Source organism: Tetrapisispora phaffii, chromosome 9, assembly GCF_000236905.1.
Source record: "Tetrapisispora phaffii CBS 4417 chromosome 9, complete genome".
NCBI lineage: Eukaryota > Fungi > Ascomycota > Saccharomycetes > Saccharomycetales > Saccharomycetaceae > Tetrapisispora > Tetrapisispora phaffii.
The window spans coordinates 668662-686065 of record NC_016528.1 but is presented as its reverse complement, the minus strand read 5'-3'; the positions used below and the strand labels follow the sequence as shown (position 1 = coordinate 686065).

At 33.3% G+C, this 17404-nt stretch overlaps 7 protein-coding genes across 7 annotated transcripts; 3 read left to right on the top strand and 4 right to left on the bottom strand.

Moving 5' to 3' along the window:
• Positions 1–623: 623 nt before the first annotated feature.
• On the top strand, positions 624–1811 carry TIF3 (Tif3p; the record flags this gene model as incomplete). Its single annotated transcript, XM_003687198.1, has 1 exon — positions 624–1811. One exon carries the CDS (start codon positions 624–626, stop codon positions 1809–1811), a length of 1188 nt encoding a protein of 395 aa, XP_003687246.1.
• A 588-nt stretch (positions 1812–2399) lies between these two features.
• SGV1 (cyclin-dependent serine/threonine protein kinase SGV1) lies at positions 2400–4421 on the top strand (the record flags this gene model as incomplete). The annotated part of the gene is made up of 1 exon (XM_003687197.1): positions 2400–4421. One exon carries the CDS (start codon positions 2400–2402, stop codon positions 4419–4421), a length of 2022 nt encoding a protein of 673 aa, XP_003687245.1.
• A 679-nt stretch (positions 4422–5100) lies between these two features.
• Positions 5101–7146, top strand: SST2 (GTPase-activating protein SST2; the record flags this gene model as incomplete). Its single annotated transcript, XM_003687196.1, has 1 exon — positions 5101–7146. The coding sequence occupies one exon, from the start codon at positions 5101–5103 to the stop codon at positions 7144–7146; it is 2046 nt and encodes a 681-aa protein (XP_003687244.1).
• Positions 7147–7425: 279 nt separating this feature from the next.
• Positions 7426–8994, bottom strand: GCD11 (translation initiation factor eIF2 subunit gamma; the record flags this gene model as incomplete). Its single annotated transcript, XM_003687195.1, has 1 exon — positions 7426–8994. One exon carries the CDS (start codon positions 8992–8994, stop codon positions 7426–7428), a length of 1569 nt encoding a protein of 522 aa, XP_003687243.1.
• Positions 8995–9707: 713 nt separating this feature from the next.
• YAT2 (carnitine O-acetyltransferase YAT2) lies at positions 9708–12524 on the bottom strand (the record flags this gene model as incomplete). Its single annotated transcript, XM_003687194.1, has 1 exon — positions 9708–12524. The coding sequence occupies one exon, from the start codon at positions 12522–12524 to the stop codon at positions 9708–9710; it is 2817 nt and encodes a 938-aa protein (XP_003687242.1).
• A 955-nt stretch (positions 12525–13479) lies between these two features.
• Positions 13480–14157, bottom strand: TPHA0I03060 (40S ribosomal protein uS7; the record flags this gene model as incomplete). The annotated part of the gene is made up of 1 exon (XM_003687193.1): positions 13480–14157. The coding sequence occupies one exon, from the start codon at positions 14155–14157 to the stop codon at positions 13480–13482; it is 678 nt and encodes a 225-aa protein (XP_003687241.1).
• Positions 14158–15474: 1317 nt separating this feature from the next.
• ATP2 (F1F0 ATP synthase subunit beta) lies at positions 15475–16992 on the bottom strand (the record flags this gene model as incomplete). Its single annotated transcript, XM_003687192.1, has 1 exon — positions 15475–16992. One exon carries the CDS (start codon positions 16990–16992, stop codon positions 15475–15477), a length of 1518 nt encoding a protein of 505 aa, XP_003687240.1.
• Positions 16993–17404: the final 412 nt, after the last annotated feature.

Genomic DNA, 17404 nt, shown 5'->3' with positions numbered 1-17404 from the left:
AGCTCCATTTATATCACTATCCATTCAAAGAACAATGAAGTTCGTTACAAATGATAAAAGACACGGCACTGAAAAACCAAACACGGTAATAAAAAAGTGACTGAATTGGGCGTGACGGACTTCAGATAGCCGTCATTATGAGACTTTCCAGCCTAAAAACACAAAATAAAGATAGATATACGACCCCTATAGAACGTCATGGAGTAACTTATATTTATGTGATATATTGCAGAAGCCATTTTAATGCTAGGATAACTAATTAACCAAATGAGCCAACCCAGCTTCATAAGTACGAGCACTAGCTATAAGGTAAGTTACCCGTCCCTGGCTTTTGCACTGGTTAAACTTCATCGCGAACACAGAAAACTAATAATTAAACAGCATTTCGCAGCCAAACGGAAAATTTTTACTACTTCGTGAAAAAGTAACGATGAGGTTGGAAGATTTCACTAATTAATGGGTGATGAAAATGTAATTCTATACTTAACTTATAAAAGATAGATTAACATTTTAGGTATTTGTAGCTTGAAGTTCTGTTAAGAGGGAACAGGGTTTATTTCTGTTTGTTTCAGCCTTTCATTACTATAGAGTAATATAACCTAGATTAAGAGTGTGTGTGCAAGATGGCTCCTGCAAAGAAAAATGTGAAGATGGATTTGAATTCCTTCTTGAACGACGAGACTTTCGGTTCTTCCTGGGCCGATGAAGACGTCGATTTGAACAAGATTAATATTCCAATTGAAAGTGCTCAAGCCAATACCATTCCTTTAGAGGAATTAGCTGCTGCTAATATGGCTAAGATGGGTGCTGGTGGTAGAGGGTCGAGATTAGACCCTGCTTTAGGTGCTGGTGCAAGAAGAGATTTCCAACGTACCGAATACCCAGTTCCAGATGTTCCACCATACAAGGCTATCATTAACAACATTCCATGGGATATCACTCCAGAAGGTGTCACTGCTTGGGTGGAAGATGGTTTGGAAAAGGAAGGTGCTGTTGTTGACTTGGCTTTACCAACTGATATGAGAGATCCATCCCGTTTAAAGGGTATTGCTTTTGTTGAATTTGCTCAACGTGATGACTTAGTCAAAGCTTTAACCTTCAATGCTACCAGATTAAATGACCGTACCGTTTACGTTTCTGTAGCTGGTCCAAGAAGAGAATTTTCTAGAGGTGGTGAAGATTTTGACTGGGGTGCCGCTAGAGGTTCCAACTTCCAAGGTGGTAGACCAGACAGGGAAGAAGCTAATCTAGATTGGGGTGCTGCCAGAGGCTCTAACTACCAAGAAAGAAAGCCAAGAAGAGAAGAACCAAACTTAGATTGGGGTGTCGCCAGAGGTTCCAACTACCAAGAGAGAAGACCAGAAAGAGAAGAAGTTAACTTAGATTGGGGTGCTGCCAGAGGTTCTAACTACCAAGAAAGAAAACCAAGAAGAGAAGAACCAAACTTAGACTGGGGTAGTGCCAGAGGTTCTAACTTTGGTGAACAAGGAAACTTTAACAGAGCTCCAAGAGAGAGAAAGCCAAGAAAAGATGAACCAGAATTAGACTGGGGTAGTGCTAGAGGTGCTAAATACCAACAAAAAACCCAAAGATACGAAAGAACTGTTACCGAAAAGACTGAAGAAAAACCAAAAATTCAACAATCAGCTTTTGCTGTTTTGAGTAACGATGTTGATAATGAAGAAGATGAAGAAGAAGTTAAAACTCCTGCCAAAAAGGAAGAGGAAATCACCCAACTAGAAAGAGAAGCTGCCAAATTATCTGTCAACGATGGTGATGATAGTGAATGGGAAGTTGCCGGTAAAAAATAAAATAATTATTAGTTCTATTTTGTTTGTTCAGCATATATGTTGCCATTAATAATGAACCAATTCTGTTTCATCTTGATTGAAATAAGTTAGTTAAGATAAAGACCATTGTATATATGTTCTTATATATACTTTTATATAACAACTTTGTAAAGTAGTATAATTTTAGTGATATTTTAGAGTTCTATCTTCTTCATGAGAGTTACAACGAAATAGTTTCATTGTAAATCTCGACACTTTGCAATTAATTACTTTAAGTTGAGTTTGATTACTTTCAAGAATCCAGGATTTTATATTTGAATTGGTTCCGATTGTCATTTGCATTAACTCTATTCGTTTACAATGGCGGTAATTAGCTTTGGCCAATATTATTTTGAAAAATCACCGGAAACGAAATTCCAAAAATGTGGCTGTTACCGATCATAGATAATTCAGTACTTAAATATTGATATGATTCAAATGCTACTTTAAAACGAACCGGCAATCAATAGATTAACCTTGTAACACCAAAATCAAAAGGCTAGCTGAAGTAACCTATAAGGTATCATATCCATCAACCGGTAAATAAGACATTACAAATACATTTGAACTATGTCTGCAGCTACCAACAGTCCTTTGAAAAAGACTGAATTCAAGTATAAAATTGGGAAGATCAAACAGATGCCAACGGTTCAGATGGACCTTAATACTAATTTAAGTTACATTGAGCTGAATGCAAGGAAGAATGAAACTATATATGGGTGTACTATGTTTAAAAATCATTATAAAGAAGAGAAAAAATTAGGCCAAGGTACCTTTGGTGCCGTTTATAAGGGAATACATTTGGAAACGCAGAGGCAGGTCGCCATGAAGAGAATAATAATGCCTCAGGAAAGTGACTTATTTCCAATTACAGCTCAGCGTGAAATTACTATTCTTAGGAAACTAAATAACAAGCACATTGTAAAATTAATAGAGATGGTTTATGATACTGCACCAGAACCAAGCAATAGCAACGCAAACTATTCTAATAATGCTAAAGACCCATCACTTCTAAATAAGTCTTTTTATATGATTTTGCCTTATATGATAGCGGATTTATCTGGTCTTTTGCATAACCCTAGAATCACTCTACCCGTTAATGAAGTAAAGAATATGATGCTTCAATTACTAGAAGGTATAAATTACCTTCACTGTGAAAAATATATGCATAGAGATATAAAAACTGCAAACATTTTAATTGATCATACTGGGACATTGAAATTAGCTGACTTTGGTTTGGCCAGAATGTATTATGGGACGCCGCCAAATTTGAAATATCCAGGTGGTGCTGGTATAGGGGCTAAGTATACCGGGGTTGTTGTAACTAGATGGTATAGAGCACCAGAGTTGGTTTTAGGTGATAAACAATACACTACTGCTGTCGATTTATGGGGTATTGGATGTGTTTTTGCGGAATTCTTTGAAAAGAAACCTATCTTACAGGGCAATTCTGACATCGACCAAGGTCATGTCATATTCAAATTATTAGGCACACCAACTAAAGAATCTTGGGATATGGCGGCTTACTTGCCTGGTGCAGAATTGCTGAGAACAAGTTATCCAGAAACGTTAAGTGAACGTTTTGGTAAGTTTTTAACTGCAACCGGATTAGATTTTTTGAGGAGTTTACTATCATTGAATCCATATAAAAGATTGACAGCAATGTCAGCTTTACAACATCCATTTTTTAAAGAAGAGCCCTTGCCGTCTAAACATTTAACTTGCTTAACTGAAGAAAGTCACGAATCTGATATAAAAAGATATAAGGAAGAAATGCATCAGTCTCTTTCGCAGAGAGTTCCAACAGCTCCGAAGGGTCATATAAATGAAAAAGGAATGGAAAAAGGAAAACAGATATCACAGTCAAGTGATATAAATGCTCCTGAACGATATTATGCTGAAAACACATTTAATAATAATAACAACAACTTTTCTAATTCAAGATCTACATATCCGAACCAATCAAATCCTAATTACAGATCTCAAACTTATAAAGGTAACCAAAACAGATACAATAATAACGGACCCAATAATATGAATAAAAACAATAAACATTATAATCAGTACAATACCGATTCGCGTCAATATAGCAACAACAACAAGATGAGTAACCTGCCTAATAGTAGATCAAGATATCAAAAATCTGATCCACATGCTAATGATAGAAACCCTGCAACTTATAATAGGCACACCCAAAAAGCTAGTTCTGGAAATTATTCTAATGCCATTTCTGGTAGAATCAACCAATATAATAACACATACAGAAGAGACCACGAAGAAAGCAACATTGAATCCAGAACAAATAAAATTTCCTCGACGATTAGTCGGGACGATAGTAAACATGAGAACAGACAATCTCACACAAGGATCAATCAAAATTCAAAACCATACAATAAAGGTCCGACTGCTAGCAACGAGAGCCGCTTCAGTAGAGGAATAGATTCCGAGACTTATCAGAACAGCAGTGTCAGAGAGCATTTACGTGAATCTGACAAACAAACTCAGAGTGACACTAGTAATAAAAATGAAAGTAAAATTTCCAAAAATACTGACAATAATACCAGAGACAAGAACTTTGCTGATTTTTACTAGATGTACTTTACCATATATATTTTTCTTTATTGAAAAAGATTTTTAATGAAATATTAACACTATTAAACACACATACATATAGATAACTTCTGAAACTGTAACCAGAATTTTACCATGGAGATATAGTTCTTCTAAAACAGATATGAATGAGTTTTCAATTTCTTCGGTATTTTTATTGTCATGTTGTGCAATGGTTCGAGTACGCGACTAAAGCGTAATTGAAAATGTTTCAAAATTGGAAGGTTCCTTGATTTCTGAAACACATTCATTCTATCTCTACAACGAACCTCTATATTATGGTTACTATACGATATATTCGATGGTATATTGTATCACAACAGCATACGTGTGTTTAATGAAATCTTTCAGTCTATTTATGAGACTAAACTTTAAATTGTAACTGTTTTGAATCAAGATGATTATGTTTCGGACCTAGAAAGGTAGGTAGCTTATTAAAACCATGGTTACTTATAAACAATTGTGAAGAATCTTTTCAATAATGCAATAATGTCAATAAATAAATATGAATATATATATATACTAATGATTTTAGTTGTTATATTATTTTGCCTTTCGAATTTTTGTTATTTCAACTAATGAATTTTGGATCATCTAATTATACTTAATAGCAAGGCTGCTGCTTAGTTCAAAACGAATAATTCTGTAAAAGGTAATAAATATGAAAGTTGCTGACAATAATACGTTGCATGAGAGATCGTCAAAAGGATTCAATCGAACTCCTAGCGGGTTGATATACACAAATAACATTAAAAATGTTTACTCAATTTTTTTAATTAGCCTGCAATTGAAAAGTAAAGAATCACGTTCAGGCACATTTTTAAATTCTTTCTCTAAGCAGTCATGTTATTTCTCGTTTTCAGTAGCTGATGCTATAAAAACAATGAAAAATATGGAATTAAAAGTTGAAATGAACAAAACATCGATCAGCATTTCATATGCAATTAAAAATGAGTTAGCACACCATCTATTGAAAATATTCATGGAAGCGAAATTACTGCATGCTCCAGTTGATAGAACACGAAATGAACCAAAGGAGAAGACCCCGTTGCAACCAACTCCAAAGGGTGTTGCAATTTTGTATCAGTACACGAGGAGCATTGGTTTGAAAGAAATTCCACCCATTATATTCTCCGAGTTGAATTCTAATCAATTATTTTGTTTTGAAAGAAATTCTGTGACCGATTCAATCATTCGTAGTGACTATCTAATATATCTTTTGTTCATGAGAATAATGGGATCTCGCCCAAATATTTGGTCTCCATCAAAACCTAGTGATAGATTACCATCTCTTTTTAAGTTATTAGAATACAGCACTGATTCATTCAGTTTTGAATCAATTGATTACGATCCTATTTCAGGGTTTCAATCAACTCAAAATAGCCAAACGAGCATAATTAATCAAAGCATCCAACTTCAGGATATTGACCTGACTAATGAAGATAGAGAATCTCCATTAGCACATAGATTTTTTACAAATCCTGACTCCGATTCTCATATTCAATATTATGTGTCTGATGTTGGTGTGCGATTATTTAAGGATAAGGTATTTGATAAAGATATCGAGCCTATTGATTATACATTCACAACTAAAGCTTTGTGGCAATGGTTAATGGATTGTACAGATATACTTTACCCAAAGGAGGCATCTTATATCGTAGTACTTTTTGCCAAAAAAGGTTTGATTGAACCAATTATTAAACCAGATCAGAAATTATCTTCAAAAAAAGTCATGATAAACAAAACAACCTATTTTAAACTAACTCCATTGGGTTGGAGTGTAGTTAAATGGAATCTATCAAACACTAAAACTAGAAGTCACTCCATTCCATACTCAGACAATAACAATGTGAACTTTAGTAAAAATATGGAGTCCGGTTCTTATAGTTTCAACACTGATACAGAATCCTTGAGCCATAGTATCAGTTCTTCTATTAAAACCCATGGCTCATCGGAACTTAAGAATATCGAGTTTAACGATATTATTGCTGATCCAGGGATGCGCTTTCTTTTTAGGCAGTTCTTACAAGAAGATATATGTGTTGAAAATTTAGATGCTTATTTAGAAATTCTTAAATTCTTAAAGAAGATGAGAAATTTAAATAAAATGCTAAAATCTAAAGCTTCAACTAGTGCAAATAGAAAATTATCTAACATTCAGAATAATATTACGGATGCAATGGATACTGCTTTGTCCAAACACGCAAGTGAGTGTCTAGAGATGTCTTATCAGATATATTCAACTTTTATTATTGAATGTGCACCATATCAATTGAATATCGACCACAATCTGCGAGAGTCCATTAGTAAGGTAATCTTGCATACAGATAATACTGATGAATTAACTACCAAAACTACTAATGGTACCACGAACGATAATTCTGATTTACAGATAAAAAATTTTCAAATTAATTTACCTGAGGAGAAATTAACATCGTCCCCTGATATACTAACTAATTCCTCTAAAACTAATATTGAAGAGAACATTTCGAATATAGAAAGTGATAATAGTGACGGACAGTCATACAACGATACATTGTCACCGGCTGTTAATCTACTTCTAATTATTTTGCCATTATTTATAAAGTTAAAAGATAACTTACGTCTTCTTATGAAAAATGATTCATTACCTAAATTTAAGAACTCTAAATTGTTTTCTGAATTTCTTCAGACTTCTAACATTCGTGAAAGATGTCTATCTACTTAAATATTCACTTGAGAATACATATTGCATAATACATAAGCACACAATTTTTCTATTGAATAAATCATTTAAGATGGGATTCCTATGAAGATAAAACAAATAAGATCATTCACGTTTGAAAGATAATTTATCATCGATTGAGAAATTACTCAAATTAGGTTTTCTTTATTAGTTAGTATTAGTTATACTTAAATATGCTGTTTGATTAACAAAAGACATGAAGGATATACAGAGGTTTATTTATGTTATATAGTTTTTTATGGTTGTTTATTTTACAATTGTTTAAGCAATTGGTTCTAAAGTTGTACCTTTCTTGATAGTGGCCCAACCGATTAGACGCCAATGCTTATCAATACGTCTAGATAAAGCAATCTTTTCATTAACTTCTGTACAAACTGGGGAAGTTAATTGCAGTCTGGCCATATCGGCTTTAACAGCTACTACACGGGCACCTGTAGCGGTTGAACCGATATTAACCATTAAAACTTCGTTAGATTCTAATTTTCTAACCTTAGCTTGTTTTTGACCATCAGTCTTAACACCTAATAAACGACGTAATAAGAAATAATTAATTTCAATATCTGTATAAATATTTGGTAAGTGACCCTTAGCACCTACAACTTGACCTACTAAACGATCTGCTCTACATAATGTTGGATCAACCTTAGTACCAACACCGATCAAACCACCTGGAACCGCAAACTTTAGGTCATTTTGTTCAGCAAATAAGGAAACAATGTTGGAGAAAATTGGCTTACATTGAATTTTACCTTTGTCATCCTTAGTGACGATACCTGGTCTAATTTCGATTTCATCACCTAATTTGAAGACACCATTTAGGATAGAACCACCAGCAACACCACCATTCAAATCTTCAATTTCAGTACCTGGTTTGTTGACATCGAAAGAACGAATAACAATCAAACGTGGAGAAACCATGAAATCCCTTGGAGGAACTGGGATGGTTTTTACAATAAATTCATTAACGGCGTCAATATTATATTTCAATTGGGCAGAGATAGGGATAATTGGGGCACCGTCGGCAATAGTACCTCTAATAAACTTCAAGATAGATTTTTCATGTTCTAAAGCATTTTCTTCTTTCATTAAATCAACTTTATTTTGTAAAATGATAACATGCTTTAACTTCATAATTTCAATAGCAGCTAAATGTTCAGAAGTTTGTGGTTGAGGACAGGATTCATTACCGGCAATTAATAATAGAGCGGCGTCCATTACAGCAGCACCGGACAACATAGTACTCATTAAAATATCGTGACCTGGACAATCGACAAATGAAACATGACGAACTAGTTCGTAACGACCTTCGCAACCTGGTCTTTGACATTTTGGATGGATTTCCTTATCGGACTTGAAAGATCTGTAACAATCTGGTTCTGGACAAGTAGGATCTTGACATTTATATATCTTTGCATTAGCATAACCTAATTTAATAGTAATGTTACGTTCTAATTCATCCTTGAAACGAACAGTTTGAACACCAGAAATTGCTCTAACGACAGTAGACTTACCGTGAGCGACATGACCAATGGTACCGATGTTAATAGTAGCTTGTCTGTTAATAATTTCTGTAGATAATGGGTTTAGCTTGGAAAAGTCTGGGTCCGTTGGTTGTTCTGGTAAACCACCTCCTTCTTCGAATTCACGTTTTCTTTTTTCTTCATCAGATTCTTCATCTAAACCACTGAAGGCAACTTTCTTTCTTGGTTTTTCTTCTTCAACAACTGCTTCTTCAACTTCAGCGATCTCTTCTTCACCATAAATGATTTCTTCATTATCCATATCACCATTAATGATGATACTAGGTTCTCTGTCTTGGAAATCAGTCATTTTCTATAACGTGTGCTATCAAAGTTCCTATTACTTAAATAATTCCCAAAAAAAACGAAAAAGAGAGATACAGTACAAGTATTCTTCTTATATAGCTATGCCTTGGTAAGTTACACGGTCTATTCTCGAAAACAAATAATTGAAACTATTACAACAGTTAAAATAATGATTATAAATTATTCAATATGAGATTTAAAAACAAAAGTAGTACCAAAATGTGTTATTAATAATTCAATATTTCAAAGAGATTAGTAGTATACTTAAATTGAATATGGATAAGATCACCTAGTAAATAAAAATACTATATATTGTAATGAAATTATATCTAAAACTCAAACTATTTTCAATATTTCTTATCCATTACTGCATTATATTGAGTAACAAATTATAGTTAATCTATTCATTTTAAATTTAAATATAACCTTTCTGGACAAACTAACGAAAATTTTTTTATTCTTTAATTTTTTTTATTTTTTTGAAAAATCGATATTTTCAATATCACGTTGGACGTAATATTTTGAGCCAAAAAGTGTTGTTTGATTGACCTAGTTCCGTGTGACAGTAATTATCGTATTTAATTGTTAGATGGAATTGACAGTTTTATTTAATAACAAAATGAATTGTTTATAAAAGGTATTTCTGTTTGGTTTACTATTCAAGATAAACTGAAATAAATAAGTATAATCACAGCATTAGTTGGTTTTTTATGCTTTCTATTCAAAACTCACTATTTTCCTCCCGACCCGACCTCTGTCAAAATCAATGTCAAATTTAGAGTCAATGACATTAGAGGTTTTTTGTTCTTCAATTTGAAATATAAATCCAGACTCTCCAAATTTGGTTACAACATTACGGGTATTCTCATCTGAATCACTTTCTTCATCGTTTGGTTGCAATGATGGGATTTGAGAACCAGTACCAAGTTTTTCTTCTTCTGTAGGTCCATTTTGATTTTTAGATTCGATGTTTAATGACATTACCGCCTCATTGAACTCTTTTGAATTTATCATGGAGGAATAAGTTTTGTTTGATTGGTTTAATGCCAGGGAAGAGTTACTATGGGAATTCATTCCGGAAACAGTTCTACTTTCCATGTGTCCCTTGAGATCAAAGAATCCATTGGTGTTGTTGCTACTATGTCCAGATCCCTGTGTCATTGCATTTAATTTTGATGCGTATTTGGCATTATCCATTGCATATAACTTGTCAACCAATGGGTTTACTCTAATACCTCCTCTTCCCAAATTTCTTGATTTTCTAAAATATGTTCTTATTTCGTGCAATACCCAATTCAACATGAACATCAATCTTTTTCCTTGCCTAAATTGTGATGTCACTGTTAAATCGCATTGTTCATCTTTGATGATATACCCAATGCCATAACCTTGAGGTATAGCTGGGGTTATCCCAAAAGTGGTTGTGGCTGTATTTCCGCAGTTTGCAAAAATCAATTCTGGAGAAGAAAATGGAGTAAGCAAAGGATTTTCAAATAGATTTTTGGCTATCTGTAGTTCTTGTTTACTTGCAGTAATTCCAAAATGTTCATGAAATTTATAAACATACTTCAAAGCGTTAAAATGTCTTTCGAATCCGTTCCCTTCCTTCGCTTCTTTAACTTTTTGTCCATGGATGTGGCAGGAATTAATAAATTTATCCAATTTCACTAAATCCTCCAAAGAATTTGATATAAATTCTTGACACAATTCTAATATATCTTGACTTTGTAAGTTAATAAAGACTGATCTGGCATTTTTAAAACTTCTTGTTGAAACTGGTTCATAACCGTAGACAAACCGGCCATACAAAGCGTAATGTGCGACTTGCAATGCTACTTGAATCATTGAATCAGGTTTTACCCCCAGTTTTTGCGCTGTTTTCTTTCCAAATGGTACAGAAACTTTGGTAATATCATGTTTCGAAATTAAATCTGCTAATTTTGTTTCTGATAAATGGATATGAGTATTTAATATGTGACTGAATGACCAATCGATTTTTTTGACTACTCTTGGAAGGTCATCCTTTAAGCTATTTGGTTTATTGCTTCTAGGATTATAACATGGGTCATGTACTGTGGGCCATAGAGAAAACTTACTTTTGTCTTCATTTACATTTCTTGCTAAACGTAGGACACTCTCAGCGTGGGCTTCTGAAATAAATCTCAAAACCACTGACCCATCTGAAGTAAAAGAGTCCCAAATAATTGCTGCTTTTGCATCTGTTGTCACCACAATCTGCAACTTATCATACCATCTCGAGATACAAGAGCCAACTTGATTACCATTTTCATCAATAGTTGATGTTCCATAAAATAGTCTCTTACAGTCATCTGAGCTATTATCCCCATCTTCTGCAACTGACGTCCCATCAAGATTGTCTTTGACTTCTATTGATGAATTTCCACTCAGGCCTGTGTCATCCAATACCAGTACAAACAATGCAGCATCGATCAAATTTAATTCATTCGGATAACGTTTTTCTAATCTTTTTCTTGCGTATTTCCAATTCTTATAAGAATATGAAGTCAAACTACCCAATGCTGTAGCACCAGTCATGTTATTCTTATTTCCGACACTTGGAAGCTTTTTACTGTCTAGATTTGAATCATTGATAATATATTCAAAAATTAAACTTAATTCATCATCCGTATAAACGACACAATCGTTGGTGTCCAGTACGTCTAAGGTATAATATTGTCCTCTTGAAATTATTAAGATATGTTTTGAGTCCGGACAATTTTTGTAAGTGATACCATGACTTGTAAATAAACTCTCATCCTCAAGGGTTATACTCCCATCTCTTGTCACTGGTCTACTATTTTTATTTTCTTTTTGTTCTAAATTCCTATCCTTATCAGTTTCTTCTTCTTCTTCATCATCTTCTGACCAATCCATTGAATTTGTATCTGAATAGGAATATTTTTTGTTTAAATCAAAGTGTTCAATTTCCCCTTCTTCAAAAACAGGACATCTTGTTGTTCCAAATAATTTTAAATACGGTTTCATTGATAAATATTTTTTCTGAAAAGCAATATTGTCATTGCTATCTGATGATATATTTGCATAAGTATAATCTGGCTGTAAAATATTTTTTCTGAGAGCAGATATAAATTTTAATGAAGAATGAATTAATACAGCGGCTCTATCTTGCTGGCTAATATCCTTAATTGCATCGTTTGCTAATATTAGAAAAGGATTTCTCGGTAAAATATCATCATTTGTCATATCCATTATTGTATTGCTGTGATGATTGTTAATGTCTAAATGTAATTTATCTAAATAACAATCATTTTCTATATTAAAATCTATTAATCTTTTTTGCAATAAATTTGAAATAGTTGATGTTTTAAAATCTTGAAAGATCTTATTGAGCTCCTGAATTTGTTCTAAATCTAATGGATGTTTATAATAACCATCAGCATAATATAAAGGTTCCAGACTTTTTAAAAGTTGATTCAATGTATTATCAATAGTTGGTATTGGAAATTTAGGTAAACCATTCTCATATTCAAAAGTATTAGATATGTCTGTCATATCTATTAATGACTTCTATATATATGAGTATATATTGTATAAATGTTTTGAGTTTTGTAGCACCAAAGAGTAGAATAAAAGAAAGAAGGTGCCGTTTACTTCCAGCAATCACTTAATATATATATAATATTATAAGTTTATCCAAGATTATTTCTATCTTTATATACTAATTCAAAAAAATTAAACAGTAGTACCAGTTTAGCCGCCGAACGATTCAAAATAATTGACACAAAAACTCCTACAAAATAACCCCAACAAAATTGAAATTAAAAAAAAGTAATGACCCTTAATCCCTTTAGTCAAATAAAATGTTTCCATTTACCCTTTTTTTTCTCTTCTAAAAGACTCAAATGAAGGTAAATCAATCTGTGTGTCACACAGATTGTAATCTCTTATCACAGTGAGACATATGTTTTGACGCGCACATAACGAAAATGGGCGGTTAATTTTGATGTTTGTGTAACCTTTTCTGTGTATCATTATTATGTTCTCTTTTTTTTCTTTCTTTTTTTTAAGGATCTCGCGTCATCAACGATATCGTAGTTGTTGTTACTATGGATAGCACGATTTGTATGTGGACCCTATTCTGTTACTTCTACTCCACTTTACCAATAATCCCCAACGTTTTTAATGCCAGTTTGTGTTCCATCGACACGACACAATACCATGGGTTCTATATAGAGAGTGGAAAACGGCACTTCCTGTTGGGGTAACAGATTTGGGCCGATTCCTGGCACGTGACGGATATTGATTCAAAAAGTGATCCTACAGTATTAATGATACCATTAGTATAACATATATATATGCATTAAGAGGCCCATCGTATGCTAACACAAGACAACCTATCTAATTGAAAAAAAACGTCATCATCGTTCTTCTGCTTAATTTGTACTTGATATTTTTTTATAATATTATGTTTTATGTATTTATGATTAGAAGTTTTACTGTATATTGTTTAACGGTTAGATTTGGCAACACGTTCTAGTTCATCCTTCTTCTTAATGGCATAAGAAGTAGAAGAGCCCTTGGCAGCGTTTATTAACTCTTCAGATAAAGTCTCAGCAATGGTCTTGATGTTTCTGAAAGAAGCTTCTCTGGCACCGATGGTCAATAGAGAAATAGCTTGGTTAACTCTTCTTAATGGAGAGACATCGACAGCTTGTCTTCTAGCGGCACCACCACCGCCGACTCTAGTAGTATCTTCTCTTGGACCGGAGTTGGCAATAGCATCGACAACAACTTGTAATGGGTTTTGTTCAGATAAAACGTTGATGATTTCTAAAGTGTGCTTGACGATTCTGACGGCCTTTAATTTCTTACCATTGTTTCTACCGTTCATCATTAAAGAATTGGTTAATCTTTCGATAATTGGACATTGGGCCTTTCTGAATCTCTTGTTGGCGTATCTACCAGCAGTGTGACCAACATAGACTGGGTTTCTAACTTGGATGTAGTCGACTAAAGAGGCATCTTTAACTTCAATGTCGTCAAAGGACCATTTGTTAAATAGTTTAATTTCAGATTGAGCTCTTTGGACATCTTCTGGAATAGCAGTGGCTAATTCAACTGGAGTAAATTCTTCAACGACTTCGAATTCTTCGACAGCATCAACTGGAACCTCGGTATCAGACATATTTGTATGGTAGTTTTCGACTGGATATATATATATGTATGTACTGTTTAAAACACAAAATTTAGAAAATAAGCTGTTAAAACTAATAGTTCTTCAAATACAAACAAGATTTAAAAACAAATGAATTTAATAAATTTCAATGGATGAACGTTTTTGTTAAGTAACAAGAGAGCATACTAGATATAAACAGTTCCACTACAGTTAGAGTACTGAACTCTTAGAATTCAATAAAGATTAAGACTATGTTGACAATAGAATAGTATACGAAAGCTCATCGTCATCATCAATATTCATCATCACTACTTATTTTCTTAATGAAAAAATTATACAACATAGCAATTTCACTTTGTGATATGGAATAATGACAAATCTTGAAACATTCTATTGCAGAAAATAACGTATACAGTTTCAGAATTTGTGTGTAATTTTCCAATTTCATAAATTTGTTTCAGACAGTCTCTATAGTATGTATGTGGTAATTCGTTAGATAAAATGATTTGAATTTTCGATTTTACCGAATTTCGGACGAGAGTGTTGCACGAAAAATAACTAGTAAGATAATATAGTGATCACGTTTTACAAAAAAACATTCAGAGACGTGCAAGCGAGACGATACAACATAATATGGTAAAAATGAAAACATGAACAAGAAATAATTGATAGAAAAAAACTAAAACATAATATTTCATGGTGTATGGGTGTATCAGTAAATAGTCATTTGAAATCCTGGGCTGATCTTGCCTAATAAATAATTTAGTTAATGGTGGATAAGGGAACGATATAGTAAGTTTAGTAGTGCAATTTAGAATAATTTTGAGAAGATCTTAGAATATAAAAAATTATATACATAATATATATATATAAATATATTATTTACATATACGTGGTCGTATGAGTTGGAAAGTGACATTAAATGTCATTAAGATGATGATAAATTTAAAAATAAAAGAATAAGAAGGGAAGAAAACAACCAGATAGAACCTTAGTTCATTATCTTCATAATGTCAATATGTGGTAGATCACGAAACGAATGAATGAAAACAAATGAAGATTTGAATAAAAGGACATATGTTGTTGTTCCTGGATGATCAAAATATGATTAATAATCGTCAAATTGCATGTACAACTTTAAAAACTTTTTAGAATATTAATTTTTTCCTCATGTTTTCAATCGTAGATAAAACAAAATCCCTTCATTTATATTCGAGTTCAATGTACGATTGTTCCCATGTGTTTTTTATCTCTTCTTTTTTCTTTTGATTATTAAATCTAGCTTCTTATGCTATTTAAGTCTTTGAATGTAGCTTTTAAGCCTTTTTAATTAGCTTCAGAAGCTAATTTTTCAGCCTTGGCAACAACATCTTCAATACCACCAACCATATAGAAAGCACTTTCTGGTAAGTGATCGTATTTACCTTCTAGAACGGCTTTGAATGAAGAAATTGTATCCTTTAATCTGACTAATTTACCTGGAATACCAGTGAAGACTTCGGCAACAGCGAATGGTTGAGATAAGAATCTTTGAATCTTCCTTGCTCTTTCGACAGTGATTTTGTCAGCTTCAGATAATTCATCCATACCTAAAATAGCAATGATATCTTGTAAAGATTTGTAAGCTTGTAGAGTTTCTTGGACACGAGTGGCGGTGTCGTAATGTTCTTGACCAACGACAGCAGCATCTAATAATCTTGACTTAGAATCTAATGGATCGACAGCTGGGTAGATACCTAATTCTGAAATACTTCTTGATAAGACAGTGGTGGCATCCAAATGTGCGAATGTAGTAGCAGGAGCAGGATCGGTTAAATCATCAGCTGGCACGTAAACGGCTTGGACAGAAGTAACGGAACCCTTCTTGGTTGTTGTGATTCTTTCTTGTAACAAACCCATATCAGTTGCTAAAGTTGGTTGATAACCGACGGCAGATGGAATTCTACCTAACAAAGCGGAAACTTCGGAACCAGCTTGAGTGAATCTGAAAATGTTGTCGATGAATAATAACACATCTTGACCTTCTTCATCTCTGAAGTATTCTGCAATAGTCAAACCAGTTAAGGCGACTCTGGCTCTAGCTCCAGGTGGTTCGTTCATTTGACCGAAAACTAAGGCGACCTTAGATTCACCTTCTAAGTTAATAACTTTAGTTTCTCTCATTTCACGGTATAAATCATTACCTTCTCTTGTTCTTTCACCGACACCAGTGAAAACGGAGAAACCACCATGGGCTTTAGCGATGTTATTAATCAATTCTTGGATGAAAACGGTTTTACCGACACCAGCACCACCGAATAAACCAATCTTACCACCTCTAGCGTATGGGGCTAATAGATCGACAACTTTGATACCAGTTTCTAAAACTTCAGCAGCGGTACTCTGTTCGACGAAACTTGGTGGATCAGCATGAATTGGTTTTCTCAACTTAGAGTTGATTGGACCTCTTTCATCAATTGGTTCACCGATAACGTTGATAATTCTACCTAAAGTTTCTCTACCGACTGGGACAGAAATTGGCGCACCTGTGTCAATGACTTTTTCACCACGGACTAAACCTTCGGTACCATCCATAGCAATGGTTCTAACAGCATTTTCACCTAAATGTTGAGCAACTTCCAAGACTAACTTACCGTTTGGAGTTTGAATTTCCAAAGCGTTTAAAATAGCTGGTAAGTTTCCTTGTCCAAATTGAACATCAACAATAGCACCGATGACACCTTTAACCTTACCTACGAGAGGAGCAGCAGTAGCCAAACCTCTGACAGAGGTATGAGAAGAAAGTCTCATGGCATTTTTCAAGGCCCCCTTAGTGGAGACACCGTATAATCTTGGTAAAACCATCTTTATTTTGTTGTAGTTTTTTTGTTTTGATAGAGCTTTTTTCTTATGAGATAGGTTTTTATTCTACTTTACTTAATTGTAATATCCAAAATGTCTTACTTTTATAAGTAGTTAAATTGATAAAAACAATTATTATATTTCAAAAATATTGAAAAGGGGAAAAATTCAAAGCTAGAATTGTTAAAATAAAAACGAATATGAAAAAAAAAAGTTTATATTGACGGTTGGTTTCCTTATATTGGATGATTGAAATAATCAAACAACGTAATTGGGGGAAACAAGACTAATCAACACCAAGAAGTATTGAATTAAAACCTTTATAAATATATATAGATATGAAAAGAATTAAATAAAATGAAAATAATATAAAATAGTCAAAGTATTAGAATTAAAAGTATACTAAGTTGCTATT